Genomic DNA, 12,411 nt, shown 5'->3' with positions numbered 1-12,411 from the left:
GAAGGCAGAGACACACAGCCCACATCATTTGACTTTCTGTCTTGACACTGTTGATTAAAACGCCCTCCGTTCAGGCCTCACTCTGTCTCTCTATCGATCCGTGTTTGTTAACAAATCAGCAGCTTTACCCCGAGAGGGCGAAGAGAAGTGTGCATCAACCCGTGCTTTTCCTGTCTTTGTGTACCTCACCAATAAGAAAGAAAAGATTAATGTAATTTGTGAGATTGACAGAGTCAGGTGTTTGCTGTATAAAGTAAACCTTTATTTTCCATCAGATTAGCTTTGTTTTGTTTCATTGAATCTTGTTCTGATTAGTATCACAGTGACACCTAACTTGGTGTTTTGGTAAGGGTAGAGGTCAATATAAAGCTGACAGTCCAATTCAGGTGAGGGAAATTTCTCAGCATATATTATTTGTACAACTACAGTCTCTCTGTCTGCATGCAGTGGGTAATGTGAAGGCCAGGAGTTAAGGTTTGTCAAATTGACCGAGTTGACTGCACTATAATAATAATAATAATATAATAATATGCCATTTAGCAGACGCTTTTATCCAAAGCGACTTACAGTCATGTGTGCATACATTTTTACATATGGGTGGTCCCGGGGATCGAACCCACTACCCTGGCGTTACAAGCGCCGTGCTCTACCAATTGAGCTACAGAGGACCACTATCATGCAGTGCTATTTTTGTAGAACAAAAACCTTGAGGTTAAATGTTTTTCTCTCAATAATCGTCATTTTGAATGTATTCAAAATGTGTTTATCTATTCAAAATGTGTCTGTTTGACGTATAACATCTGTAGCTGCAAGTTGAACAATATTCAACTTTTGCACATATATTTTCATTCGGACAGCAGTATTTCAATTATGGACTCAATTGAAAGTCAAGACTGTTTTCTAACACAGGAAAATAATAAATGGATTGAGAAAATGATGTTCTGCATGGCTTCGTGCTAAAGCCAGTATATCATTATAAGAAAATATAAATGTTCTTCCATCTATTTAATTAATGAATAGTAATTATTATTTCCCTTAACTTTGTTCCTCCTCTTAACTCTTTTTGAAGGACTCTGATGTCTTCGGATGTATGCATTTGGATGTAATTTCTGTGTGTGTACCTCCATCTTCCTCCTCCACCACCTCGCTCTATTTAATTAAAATGCTTCTCTTTCCCATTCTATGCTGCCTACCAGAGGATTGTCTGGAGTGCAATGCAACACAGTGTAAGCTTTATGAATTCTACTGTTATCTTATATAATTTTGTGTGGGACTCCATTGTCTTATATTGTCTCCTATGCCCTACTCCCTAATGTATTGTCACTGAAAAAGAAGAATTACATCTTAATCTTAATTTGATCACTCTTTTGTCGCTGATAATTTTCCTGATGCATCTGGAAATTCAAATGAGTCTCGAGTGGCTGACAATGACCAGTTCTCTTTCTCTGCGTGTGGGGCAGTCGAGTCATTGGGATCAGAGCTTGCTATCAAAATAATGTTGTTTTCTCTCACTCACTCAAAACTAGGAAACGCTAGGCCTAGGTCCTATTACATTACATTACATTCAAATAAATGTTTTAAGAAATCTGAAATGCAGCGCTACAGATCAACAACCATCGTTTTATATAGATGAATAACACAAGATAGATATTGGTCTCCACTAGGCTATGGCATACAAGTGTCTAGTGTATCCGAAGGTTACAAATGAACTGTCAAAATTGAGTTCAATGTTGGCCTGGGGTGGTCTAGCGGTTAGGACCACTGCCTTCATATAGGCCTATTGTGTCAGTGTGGGTTTGATTCCAGCCCCATGCCCTTCTGGCACAAATAACTCAATCCCCTGATTGACTTGATGTAGTTTCAAATATGGACAGTCCAGGGTTATTTTACCCCGGATCTTGATACGAAATGACCATACCAGACACTTTTGGATAACATAAATATGAAACAAATAAAATAATAACAGTCAGTAGGCTACACCAACATTAGTTTCCATTCACACAAAGTGTCGGGTAAATTGCCACAGTAGAGTTGCCGTGGTAAACAAGGAAATACTTTATTTATATTGTATGGAATGCTTGTCAAATATACTGAACAAAAATATAAACGCAACATGTATAGTGTTTGTCCCATGTTTCATGAGCTGAAATAAAAGATCCCAGAAATGTTCATAACGCACAAAAAGCTTATTTCTTTCAAATTTTGTGCACACATTTGTTTACATCCCTGTTAGTAAGCATTTCTCCTTTGCCAAGATAATCCATCCATCTGACGGGTGTGGCATATTAAGAAGCGGATTAAACAGCATGATCATTACACAGGTGCACCGTTTTTTCACTCAACACAATGCCACAGATGTCTCAAGTTTGGAGGGAGCATGCAATTGGCATGCTGACTGCAGGAATGTCCACCAGAGCGGTTGCCAAAGAATTGAATGTTCATTTCTCTACCATAAGCCGCCTCCAACGTTGTTTGAGAGAATTTGGGAGTACATCCAACTGCAGACCACGTGTAACCACGCCAGCCCAGGACCTCCACATCCGGCTTCTTCACCTGCGGGATCAAACCAGCCACCCAGACAGCTGATGAAACTGAAGAGTATTTCTGTCTGTAATAAAGCCGTTTTGTGGGGAAAAACTCATTCATATTGAGTGGGCCTGGCTCCCCAGTGGGTGGGTCTATGCCCTCATTTTACATTACATTTTTGTAATTTAGCAGACACTCTTATCCAGAGCGACATACAGGAGCAATTAGGGTTAAGTGCCTTGCTTAAGGGCACATCGACAGATTTTTCACCTAGTCGGCTCTGGGATTAGAACCAGCGATCTTTCGGTTACTGGCACAACGCTCTTACCCACTAAGCTACCTGCCGCACCTCCCAGGCCCACCCATGGTGGTGCCCCTGCCCATTCATGTGAAATCCATAGATTAGTGCCTAATTTCTATTTTTAAGTTGACTGATTTCCTTATATAAACTGTAACTCGGTACAATCGCTGAATTTGTAAATTTTTTGGTTTAGTATAGATAAATCGCCCTTAGTCTGTTCAAATGACTAAGTTGTTGCGATGACAACACCAACCAGAAGGGCGAACATACAATACCGGTCAAAAGTTTGGGGTCACTTAGAAATGTCCTTGTTTTCGAAAGAAAAGCATTATTTTTGTCCATTAAAATAACATCAGATTGATCAGAAATACAGTGTAGACATTGTTAATGTTGTAAATGGCTATTGTTGCTGGAAACGGCTGATTTTTAATGGAATATCTACATAGGCGTACGGAGGCCCATTATCAGCAACCATCAGTCCTGTGTTCCAATGGCACATTATGTTTAATAATCAGAGTTTATCATTTTAAAAGGCTAATTGATAATTAGAAAACCCTTTTGCAATTATGTTAGCACAGCTGAAAACTTAAAGAAGCAATAAAACTGTCCTTCTTGAGACTAGTTGAGTATTTGGAGCATCAGCAATTGTGGGTTCGATTACAGAATCAAAATGGCCAGAAACAAATAACTTTCTTCTGAAACTCGTCAGTCTATTCTTGTTCTGAGAAATGAAGGCGAGAAATTGCCAAGAAACTGAAGATTTCGTACAACGCTGTGTACTACTCCCTTCACATAACAGCGCAAACTGGCTCTAACCAGAATAGAAAGAGGAGTGGGAGGCCCCAGTGCACAACTGAGCAAGAGGACAAATACATTAGAGAGTGTCTAGTTTGAGAAACAGACGCATCACAGGTCCTCAACTGGCAGCTTCATTAAATAGTACCCGCAAAACACCAGTCTCAATGTCAACAGTGAAGAGGCGACTCCGGGATGCTGACCTTCTTGGCAGAGTTGCAAAGAAAAAGCCATATCTCAGACTGGCCAATAAAAATAAAAGATTAAGATGGGCAAAAGAACACAGACACTGGACAGAGGAAGATTGGAAAAAAGTGTTATGGACAGACGAATCAAAGTTTGAGGTGTTCGGATCACAAAGAAGAACATTTGTGAGACGCAGACCAAATGAAAAGATGCTGGAGGAGTGCTTGATGCCGTCTGTCAAGCATAGTGGAGGCAATGTGATGGTCTGGGGGTGCTTTGGTGGTGGTAAAGTGGGAGATTTGTACAGGGTAAAAGTGATCTTGAAGAAGGAAGGCTATCACTCCATTTTGCAACGCCATGCCATTCCCTGTGGACGGCGCTTGATTGGAGCCAATTTCCTCCTACAACAGGACAATAACCCAAAGCACAGCTCTAAACTATGCAATAACTATTTAGGGAAGAAGCAGTCAGCTGGTATTCTGTCTATAATGGAGTGGCCAGCACAGTCAACGGATCTCAACCCTATTGAGCTGTTGTGGGAGCAGCTTGATCATATGGTACTTAAGAAGTGCCCATCAAGCCAATCCAAGCTGTGGGAGGTGCTTCAGGAAACATGGAGTGAAATCTCTTCAGATTACCTCAACAAATTGACAACTAGAATGCCAAAGGTCTGCAATGCTGTAATTGCTGCAAATGGAGGATTCTTTGACGAAAGCAAAGTTTGAAGGACACAATTATTTCAATTAAAAATCATTATTTCTAACCTTGTTGATGACTACATTTCCTATTCATTTTGCTATATTTACTATTCAAACTCATGTAATGTATGTTTTCATGGAAAACAAGGACATTTCTAAATGACCCCAAACTTTTGAACGGTAGTGTTTCTTGAAAGACTTTGGTTGCAAGCAGGACACCGACATTATCTTTTAGGGAGCGGTAATGAGGTGACCAATAATGTTTGATCAGCTGTGCGGCTGAATTTAGCGCGTATTGATGTTTTAACGAGACATCAGCTGGCGGTAATAAGGATGCTGCCTTTTGAGGCAGAATTTCTAGGCACCACGTCAAAATTGGCATGTCCCAATCCTATGTATCCTTCGGCAAGGAGGTACTAAAGTGGGCACCTGATCGCGTTTCACTCCATTGCATTGGCTTGGCAGGAGAAAACGGTCCTGCCCGACTCGTTTGGAGGTAAGACATATGAACAACGTCCGATGAATAACGTAGGAAATGTAGCCAGCTGTGCTCTGTTCAATCTAGGCTTGCTAGCCAGACAAGTAATTTGTTCTGATAATGAGACTGTGTTGCTAGCAAGCTGCATGCAGTGTCTGTTTAACATTACCTAGCTAACGTTAGCTAACTTTCTCTTGCCACTTTCCCTTCCCCTATTGTGTTACTAGTTAAAATTAGAGGCTAAGTTATTCTACTCTTACTGTAAACAACTTGACCAAGCCTAAAAATATGCAGAACTGTAATAAAAACAATTGCACATTAATAAAGGTAGTTGTGGCTTCAGCAACCTGAACCAGCATTGAAATTTGAGCAGTGTGGTTAATTTCTTCCCCCCTTGTCTCTGCTTGTTCCAGATTGAAGGACATCCCACCATTTTTTTTTATTTCACCTTTATTTAACCAGGTAAGCCAGTTGAGAACAAGTTCTCATTTACAACTGCGACCTGGCCAAGATAAAGCAAAACAGTGCGATTAAAAACAACAACACAGAGTTACATATGGGGTAAAAAAACATAAAGTCAAAAAATACAACACCCTGCAGATGTAAATAACTTGTTGTGAACCTCCCAGGCACCAGGATAATCACAATATCACAGGATATTATTCAGGAGGATACAACATCACAATGTTAGATAGAAATAGATTCACCCATGTTATTGTTTATCATGCAGGTTTGTCAGGACATTGCAATTTATGAAGTTCATTTTAAAATACAGACATGATTTCTGTCCCAGGGATTGCACTGTGTGCAAGTCTTCAACTTGGATCACAATTTGTTGAATCATGTGTTAGTGAAGTGCTGGAACAAAAACCTGTAAACTCCTGTCCTGTCTATAAAAACACCTGTGGCTGTCTGAATTTGCCCTCATGTACTGAACAAGTTTATGAATGTTGGAGGTTAATCTCCTTGAGATGTTCCTCACTTAGGAATTATTCATTTTGTACAATGGACTGTTTTTAAGGACTCATGCACAGATACAGGAAAAACAATACAAATCTTAGCATTAATTCAAAAGTGTTGATGTCTCCACATGTTTCTCGTTCATTGCTTTTCAATATTAGTTATCAACAAATATAAAACCATTTTATCTTGAACATCGGTGTCATTTAATAATATGCATGCGTTTGATAGTTGTATGATTTAATCACAATGCAAACCTACTCATTAGAAAAAAGCATTAGCAGCTCTAATGCAATATTATCTTCACAGTGAAACACCACTATTCTGGCTATTAATCAGTCTTAAACAGTCAGTAAAACTGCTTATTTGGCTATCTCAAAAAATCGTAGCCTGTATGATATCATGCATACAAGCTTACCTGTCATGTCCACAACGATGGAGCAGTAGACCAGCAATACGTGAGAGGAGGACCCTATACCCGTAGGATCATTATTCTGGTCGCTGTCAACTTCATTCATTAACAGGTACCGAGGAGATCAATTTGGTTGCTTGTTTACGTCGTGTCAGATATTTCCATTTTGGGATAGTTGTTCAGTGAATTGCTAGCACTAGTTGCTCACGCTGCTATAGTGATTCTAAATATTAAATATTCATTCAAATCTTCCTGCTGCAGGAATCTTATTTTCCTCCTCCGACGGAATGGATCATATTAAGTTCCGACATCTGTACAGACGAGATAGAGTTGTGTGTTGCCTGGCAACTACTGTTGTAAACAAGCACAGTGACATCCAAAGCCACAACGGCATACCTGATATATATTCCATCTCAGCCACTGTCTCAGAAGCTACTCCCATAAGAGTACTCTTTTAAATAACCTTTTTATGTTATTGCAGAGTAGTCTGTGTTTGATTTACAAAGCATTGCGTATTTGGAGCTGTTGAGACCTTAGTCATGGCCTCTGTGTTTTATGGCATTCCGTAACAACGTTGACTGTTAAACATTGTATTAGTAGTCAAGTGTACAACCAGGACCGGTGCTGTAGATATTAGTCAGGTGTACAACCAGGACCGGTGCTGTAGATAGTAGTCAGGTGTACCACCAGGATCGGTGCTGTAGATGGTAGTCAGGTGTACCACCAGGACCGGTGCTGTAGATAGTAGTCAGATGTACCACCAGGACCGGTGCTGTAGATAGTAGTCAGGTGTACCACCAGGATCGGTGCTGTAGATAGTAGTCAGGTGTACCACCAGGACCGGTGCTGTAGATAGTAGTCAGGTGTACCACCAGGACCGGTGCTGTAGATAGTAGTCAGGTGTACCACCAGGACCGGTGCTGTAGATAGTAGTCAGGTGTACCACCAGGACCGGTGCTGTAGATAGTAGTCAGGTGTACCACCAGGACCGGTGCTGTAGATAGTAGTCAGGTGTACAACCAGGACCGGTGGTGGTGGCTGAGGGAGCAGTGGCGGCGCCGGTGGCGGTCGTCATTGTCGTCGTCTGGGCTCAAATGGCAGACAGAGTGAAATAAGGCCTCCAGACTGCTCCATGAATAACTGGGCAATTAGCCCACTTGGAGATTCCCTTTAGATGTTGAGGTGAGTGACAGAGGCTGATTATGGACATGTGACGGCTAGACATGGACACCTGATGAGGGTGTCCGTTATGAGCGTCCATGTGCACTGTAGCCAGGGGGTGTCTAGTTCTCTGCTGTGCTGGTTGGTTCACGGATCTTCCTGGCTCCATAAAAAGTTTGAGTTACTAGGCTACTGTAGCTTTCCACAGTCAGCCGTCCTCTCTCAGTTTCATGATGCCATAGAGTTCATTTAATAATAATGCAAAGAGCTGTTGTGGTGGTGGCGAGAGTCTGAATCTTAAACAGACACACTGGTGTGCTTTTCTTCATGCAAAGCCCGTCATTAGCATGAAATGTGAAGCTGGACGTTGTCTTAAAATAATCACACTGCCCACAGAGAAATGACTTTCTGCTGAAGTATCTATTTCTGAATACAATATGCATTTTGTATGTCAGAATGTATTTTCATTGATGTATGAGTTATAGGGCGTATTAAAGCAGTGTAACAACTCTAAGGATATAGTGCAGACATATGGTATGGTACTGTAACCTCATCATTCTGTAGCCCTTCCTGCAGTTAAATGACCTAGTGGCCTCATGGGTGGAATGTTATTAATATTGTCTGCTCATCCAGATGCCTTCTACATGCATTTCCCCCATTGAAGCAGCCTAACTCCAGCTGCCAGGTAGAGGCCAGTTATTAACCAGGATCCTGTGGTTTCTCCTACTGTAGCTGCAGTCTCCCACGGATGCAGCAGTTATCACTGCTCCTGTCTGTTTATTCATCACCAGAGCTGTCTGGATTCCCTGTGGGAGGCCTCTTTCACTTCCACCACTTTGTCGTCCCACTGACCGTCTTCCTTTAACTTCCCTGATATCATAATTATCAGTTACACCACTCACCGTCCTCCTTTAACTTCCCTGATATCATCATTATCAGTTACACTCCCAGTGATATCGCACGTTTGAAATGCTAAGGAGTCCTTTGATTCTGAGTTAGTGCCTGACTTCATCGGTGGATTAGCTAGTCAAAGGACGTGAGCCGAGCCTGGGATGGCTGGGACTTAGGAAGTGTCTGTGTCTGTGTGTCGTCGTCTGGCTGCGTTGCGGTGCTTATGTGTTTGTGTGCTTATGCATCTCCCGAGTGGCGCAGTGGTCTAAGGCACTGCATCGCAGTGCTAGCTGTGCCACTAGAGATCCTGGTTCGAATCCAGGCTCTGTCGTAGCCGGCCGCGACCGGGAGACCCATGGGGCGGCGCGCAATTGGCCCAGCGTCGTCCAGGGTAGGGGAGGGAATGGCCGGCAGGGATGTAGCTCAGTTGGTAGAGCATGGCGTTTGCAACGCCAGGGTTGTGGGTTTGATTCCCACGGGGGGCTAGTATGAAAAAATAAAAAAATAAAATAATGTATGCACTCACTAACTGTAAGTCGCTCTGGATAAGAGCGTCTGCTAAATGACGTAAATGTAAATGTATGTGGGAGCCCTGAGGAGCCGGCCCACCTCCAGGCTCCAGCTCCATGAGTAATGACTGCTTAATTGCCTGACATCCTGTCACCATCCGCCATCACAGTCCTGAGAGAGGAATGGATCTTTGAACGTCCAAAGGGAGATGAAGACACTACAGAGTGTCAGGCTCAGAGGGCCTTTAACGGCTGATGTTTGATGATAGGGCGGGCCTTTATTGTACCATTTAGTACAAGTTAAGGTCTAATTTTATTCAGTGTCTTCTCCTGCCACATTCTTGTCTGGACTGCATGGATACGCAACCTGTTTACTGCATGGATACACAACCTGTTTACTGCATGGATACGCAACCTGTTTACTGCATGGATACACAACCTGTTTACTGCATGGATACACAACCTGTTTACTGCATGGATACACAACCTGTTTACTGCATGGATACGCAACCTGTTTACTGCATGGAAACGCAACCTGTTTACTGCATGGATACGCAACCTGTTTACTGCATGGATACGCAACCTGTTTACTGCATGGATACGCAACCTGTTTACTGCATGGATACGCAACTTGTTTACTGCATGGATACGCAACCTGTTTACTTGATTTATCAGGATTTGATGGGAAAAGAAAATGTTTCAATCACAGGAAAAAAGCAGGAAGCAAAAAAGTTAAATGATTGAATTATAAAATAATGTTTTGTTGCTATCTTAGTTAGAAATTAATGCACGTAAAACATTTTAGATTAAGATATTGCTCCAGTCTCTGCATAATTTGGTGCACAGCTGAATGTGGATGTCGCAACAGGTTGATAAACCCTGTTCGATTATTTCTGTGCAATTTTACTCTTTGCTTCAGATTTCTGTAACTCGATAGGCATGATGTCCATTTCCATGTACTTGCAAATCTGCGCGCTCGCCATCCCCAGTTCATTTGTGTGGATGTAAATTAATTGTGCTGGCCTCATTGATTGCTTTTTGGGAGACTAAAGTCCTCTAGCTGTGCATGGATGTGGCGCCTCATGCGCAGTAAAAGAAATTGGATAGCTTCAGATCAGTGCCATAGATACCATGCTACAGTCTATCTTCGTTAGCTAGACGAGCATCATCTTGGAACACAACAACAGTCTGATGCAGCTGAATCTTATATTCTGCCCTCTGAGCTGAAGTTGTGCTCCTTCTTAGTGGTTTATATGCTACCTGTTATACCTGTAATATTGTATTACGTAGTAGATTTAGGTCTCTCGTAGAATTGGATCTCATAGAATTAAGTCTCTCATTCATTTGAAACAACTATACATATCCTGTGTGATTTTCAGCAATACCCATTGGAACACCCGTGAAATGCCAGTGTGGTGGCCTGGGTTATACCACTTCCAGGAAACCTTCATCCTCTCCTTCTCCAAAGACTTGACCCATACATAAACCATCTGCAGTCCAGAATCACTTAAAGCCACTGAAACATTCTTGTTTTGGAGACAGCTTAATGGAAGTAAGTTGGCCTGTCCCCATATCCAGTGGTTGTATTTGTCCACTCTAGCCTAAGCCATGCTATTATGTAGATTCCACAGATTCTAACATAATTGTTCGTTTTCCCGAAACCACATGAACATAAACATTGTAAAAATGGATAGTCCTATTATTTGACAGTGTATTTAGGAATCTCTGAACGAAGGGCGTTACTCAAGCATACGAATGTAATGGTTGAAAATGGTAGCCTGACAAATTCAGCAAATACCAGCAATCTTGGATAACCACCCGAGACTGCATTCAGAATTTTGCGAAACACAAATGGGTTTGACACAAGTGGTTTAGTGATTTCTTCAAGGCCTCTAGAGCCACTGCTTGTAATTCGCCAGGTGGTTTCAAGGGAAATGAGGATGAGCAAACGGGACAAGTTAGCAAATGGTTCTATCACCGTGGTTCTATCATTATGGTTCTATCAGTGTGGTTCTATCAGTGTGGTTCTATCAGTGTGGTTCTATCAGTGTGGTTCTATCAGTGTGGTTCTATCAGTGTGGTTCTATCAGTGTGGTTCTATCAGCGTGGTTCTATCACAGGATGAGATGAGGAGATGGGGGATACTAGTCCTTTCTCTCTCATTGTAGAATTCAGAAAATAGTCAGAAGATGTAGACACATTCTATAATACTCTATAATACTCTATAATACTCTATAATACTCTATAATACATTATAATCTAAGGACCAGTCATTCCCTATACAACACAGTTGTGGTGTTTTCTTGTATTTTATTTATTGAATTAGCAATTAGCTATCCACAAATAGATTATGTTGTGAAACAAGGGGAGGGTATGAGCTGTGTGTTAAACAGGAGAAAGATGTCATGGCACCATGCTCGCTCAAAGCTGTGTCTAGTGACAGAATGAAGAAAGGTATTTCTATTCCCAATCATGTCAGGATGCCACTCTGCTTAGAGACGTGAACAGCTGAACAGCCATGGCTCCACACCACTTGTGGACAGTTCTGTTCTCACAGGAGAAATAACACATTCCCTCCCATCGCCAGACGCACAAACACACCACCACCCACCAACCACACTCACCACAACCACCCCCACCGACCACAAGCAAGTTCCTCTTGGTCTCCTGTTAGCCGGGTCTCCATCTATGGATCATTCCTTCATCTTAACTAATGGTGTTGCCGGGGGAGGGACGGCCCAGCTGGGGGAGAGACGGCCCAGCCGGGGGAGAGAGGGCCCAGCCGGGGGAGAGACGGCCCAGCCGGGGGAGAGACGGCCCAGCCGGGGGAGAGAGGGTCCAGCCGGGGGAGAGAGGGCCCAGCCGGGGGAGAGAGGGCCCAGCCGGGGGAGAGAGGGCCCAGCCGGGGGAGAGAGGGCCCAGCCGGGGGAGAGACGGCCCAGCCGGGGGAGAGACGGCCCAGCCGGGGGAGAGAGGGCCCAGCCGGGGGAGAGCAGGCCCGTGATTGATCTGAGCTTCCATTTAATCATCTCCTCTCGCTTAACTACTTCTCCAGTCCTAGCCTAGGGCAAATCACTAGCACAAACTTACAACCATTTCATCAATATTCTGTCATTTTTCCTCACCAAGGGATCCCTGTTTGATAAATTGAGTGCACCATTATAAAGTGAATTGCCTAAGAGTCGCTGAGGGACTGAGACCAGGGTATTCGGCAGGACATATAAATTGGAGCTACTCCGAATACGGCATGCTGGGTCAATTTGACTGTGGGTACGACCCTACCTTACACAGAAAACAGCACAGGTCCTAATCCAGGCACTTGTCATCTCCCGTCTGGATTACTGCAACTCGCTGTTGGCTGGGCTCCCTGCCTGTGCCATTAAACCCCTACAACTTATTCGACCTTCCCAAGTTCTCTCATGTCACCCCGCTCCTCCGCACACTCCACTGGTTTCCAGTTGAAGCTCGCATCTACTACAAAACCATGGTGCTTG

The 12,411-nt window shown here is 42.9% G+C and overlaps 1 protein-coding gene across 1 annotated transcript in view; it reads left to right on the top strand.

Annotated features, from left to right (window-relative positions):
• LOC311129731 (glypican-6-like) overlaps nt 1–12,411 on the top strand; it is a gene marked incomplete at its 3' end in the record, with an annotated part of 153,811 nt that overhangs the window by 117,945 nt on the left and 23,455 nt on the right. The window contains exon 7 of the mRNA XM_084162146.1: nt 1,197–1,226. Within this exon, the coding sequence (XP_084018272.1) occupies nt 1,197–1,226 (30 nt within the window). The remainder of the gene's footprint in view (nt 1–1,196; nt 1,227–12,411) is intronic.

This window comes from Coregonus lavaretus, assembly GCF_964263955.1.
Source record: "Coregonus lavaretus genome assembly, chromosome: 5".
NCBI classification, from domain to species: Eukaryota; Metazoa; Chordata; class Actinopteri; order Salmoniformes; family Salmonidae; genus Coregonus; species Coregonus lavaretus.
Note: the sequence above shows the minus strand (reverse complement) of the source record. Positions and strands in the feature narration are given on the sequence as shown.